We start from the raw sequence: 2192 nt of genomic DNA on the forward strand, positions 1-2192 counted from the left end.
TGTGGCATCAGACTATCAAGTATATACTCACTGCAAGTGTTTAACCTCATTTTGAGTACAATAAGCTTTCATATATTTTTTTAAAATAGGAGGTACTTCCTACATAACATTGAAAAACTGAATATGAACTGAATATACTACGAACCAAACATATATAAATGATTACAGTTTTCACTTTTTAGAAACAATTTTATTGATTCACATTTTTACATCTAGCATTGGAGTAATTATATAATGGTGTTTTTGTTATTTTGAATTGTTGCATTTTTACGAAATACGTTTATTAAGTTACCGGATAATTGCCAAATAACTGATAACTGAACTACGTTCGTAATATATCATCTCATCTGCAGGTGTTCAACGTAACAAAATAAGTTTTTATAATTTATAATATTATTGGTAAAAATGATACGAGTCAGTATCCATATCGCTCTCGCTATTATTAATTGTTATAATTAAAGGTTCAATGAGATCGTCCATAATTCCGTCAAGTGTACCCATTTTTTCTTCCTCCTTAATCACATGTTCTACACATTTTTTCCAGTTCATATTTGTAACATTATTAAGAGCCTCTATTAGTAGTTCCCTTACGTCCTTCAATTTATATGTTTTATTTTTGCTTGCCACTTCATTCTTCACCTGTGCCCAAATCAATTCTATAGGGTTTAATTCACAATGATATGGCGGTAATCGTAACACAACTTTATTTTCTTTTTTTGCCATTTCATCAGTTATATACAAATTATATTTATCTTTATTTTGGCGAATTAAATATAATAATTGCGATCTCACCATACCTTCTTCAAATTCGATATTTTTTTATTGCAGCCATGCCTTCATATCAATTTTTCTTGTTGATGTTGTCGGAATAGCTTCTACTTTTCGACTATGGTATGATGCATTGTCCATTACAATAACAGAATTATCTGGTATTTTTTTCAAAAATTCAGAAAACCACTTTTCAAATACATTTGCATTCATTTCCTCGTGATAATCCCCACTCTTTTTGCCTTCGAAAACCAATAACGAGTCTTCAACGAATCCTTCCTCTGAGCCAGCGTGTAAGATAATAAGACGCTTTCCTTTACCGGACGGATTTTTTAATCCCGTAGACAGCCCTTCATTGAACGCCTCACGTTTGCTTTTAATATTAGTATCAACCCATACCCTTTCTTTTGTATGACCTTCATTTAACCATGTTTCATCTAAATAATAAATAGGTCTACCTTCAGATCTAAACTTTTTAATTGATATCAAGTAGTCAAGTCTCCATCTCACTATATCATCACGTTCTATCAACACACTTTTACGACTTCGTTTTAAGTATCTGCAAAAAAAATAAAATGTTTTTATTGCAATTATACTTGCTCCGAGATATGTCTTCAACCTTACTTGAAATTAATTTGTTTCATAAATTTGTATAATGATGAACGGGACATCTGTGGCAAATCCTGACGACTTTTTATTTCGGTTAATATTTTGTCCAAAGTGGGGATCTCATTTTTAAAGAAAAAGCTGTGTACTATACGCCTTATGGAATTCTTCATTGCTTCATCCAAACATGTAACAATCCCAGGTCTTCCACCACAGTGTTTGGAAGTAGACACCCTTCCAGTAGATTTATACTGTTTTATGGCTCGATATACTGTTGATTTTGCAACACCTAAAAAAGTATAATGTGTAATATAGTTCAACAGAATAATGTTAACATAAATTTACCTAATGTCATCGCTATTTTGGATACAAGTTGGACAGTTTTAAGAGTAGGTTCATCATCTAGGCTTTTCTTGTACAAATTCAATATTGCTTGCTTTTCTGCCAGAGACAAATGCCCCAAACTGAGTTGTTTTCGTTTCCTTGGGGGCGACGGCGATGTAATTCCCGCGCCTGCCTTACTCGTGGTCGGCACAGCATCATCCATATCCAATGGAAAATTGGAAAAAACGGATGATAAACAATATAATAAGTTGTTTAGTTCTGATAAGAACTGATTTATACGTACCTGGGATAATAAATAGAAAGAAAAGCAGGTAAAAACACAATGACAACGAACTGATGATAACTAAGAGGCAAAATGACAACAAATGTCAAAATGTAAAATTTATTAGCAGTGTAAAGTGGGCTCGAAATTAACCAACAAGAAACCAAAATTTTGGCGCGCAATATTCAAAACGCTCCTCTTAGTTTAAAAA

At 32.6% G+C, this 2192-nt stretch overlaps 1 protein-coding gene across 2 annotated transcripts; it reads right to left on the reverse strand.

Moving 5' to 3' along the window:
- Nucleotides 1–505: 505 nt before the first annotated feature.
- LOC111692081 lies at nucleotides 506–1986 on the reverse strand. 2 transcript variants are annotated; one of them, XM_023455789.1, is made up of 4 exons: nucleotides 1720–1986; nucleotides 1393–1663; nucleotides 798–1327; nucleotides 629–639 (listed from the first exon to the last, which is right to left on the reverse strand). In XM_023455789.1, exons 1-3 carry the CDS (start codon nucleotides 1919–1921, stop codon nucleotides 820–822), a joined length of 981 nt encoding a protein of 326 aa, XP_023311557.1. In that variant the 5' UTR covers nucleotides 1922–1986; the 3' UTR covers nucleotides 629–639; nucleotides 798–819. The 2 variants fall into 2 exon arrangements, with proteins under 2 accessions (XP_023311556.1, XP_023311557.1); XM_023455788.1 differs by having other exon boundaries at nucleotides 506–1327.
- Nucleotides 1987–2192: the final 206 nt, after the last annotated feature.

The sequence above is a fragment of the Anoplophora glabripennis genome, unplaced genomic scaffold (genome assembly GCF_000390285.2).
Source record: "Anoplophora glabripennis isolate ALB-LARVAE unplaced genomic scaffold, Agla_2.0 scaffold764, whole genome shotgun sequence".
Lineage (NCBI taxonomy): Eukaryota > Metazoa > Arthropoda > Insecta > Coleoptera > Cerambycidae > Anoplophora > Anoplophora glabripennis.

Excerpts from the sequence above, each read along its gene's own strand:
- LOC111692081 (XM_023455788.1), bottom strand. The coding sequence starts at position 1,921 with ATGGATGATGCTGTGCCGACCACGAGTAAGGCAGGCGCGGGAATTACA. Across the intron at positions 1,664-1,719 it reads CAAAATAGCGATGACATTAG|GTGTTGCAAAATCAACAGTA; the intron begins GTAAATTTATGT and ends ATACTTTTTTAG. Across the intron at positions 1,328-1,392 it reads ATGAAACAAATTAATTTCAA|ATACTTAAAACGAAGTCGTA; the intron begins GTAAGGTTGAAG and ends TTTTTTTTGCAG.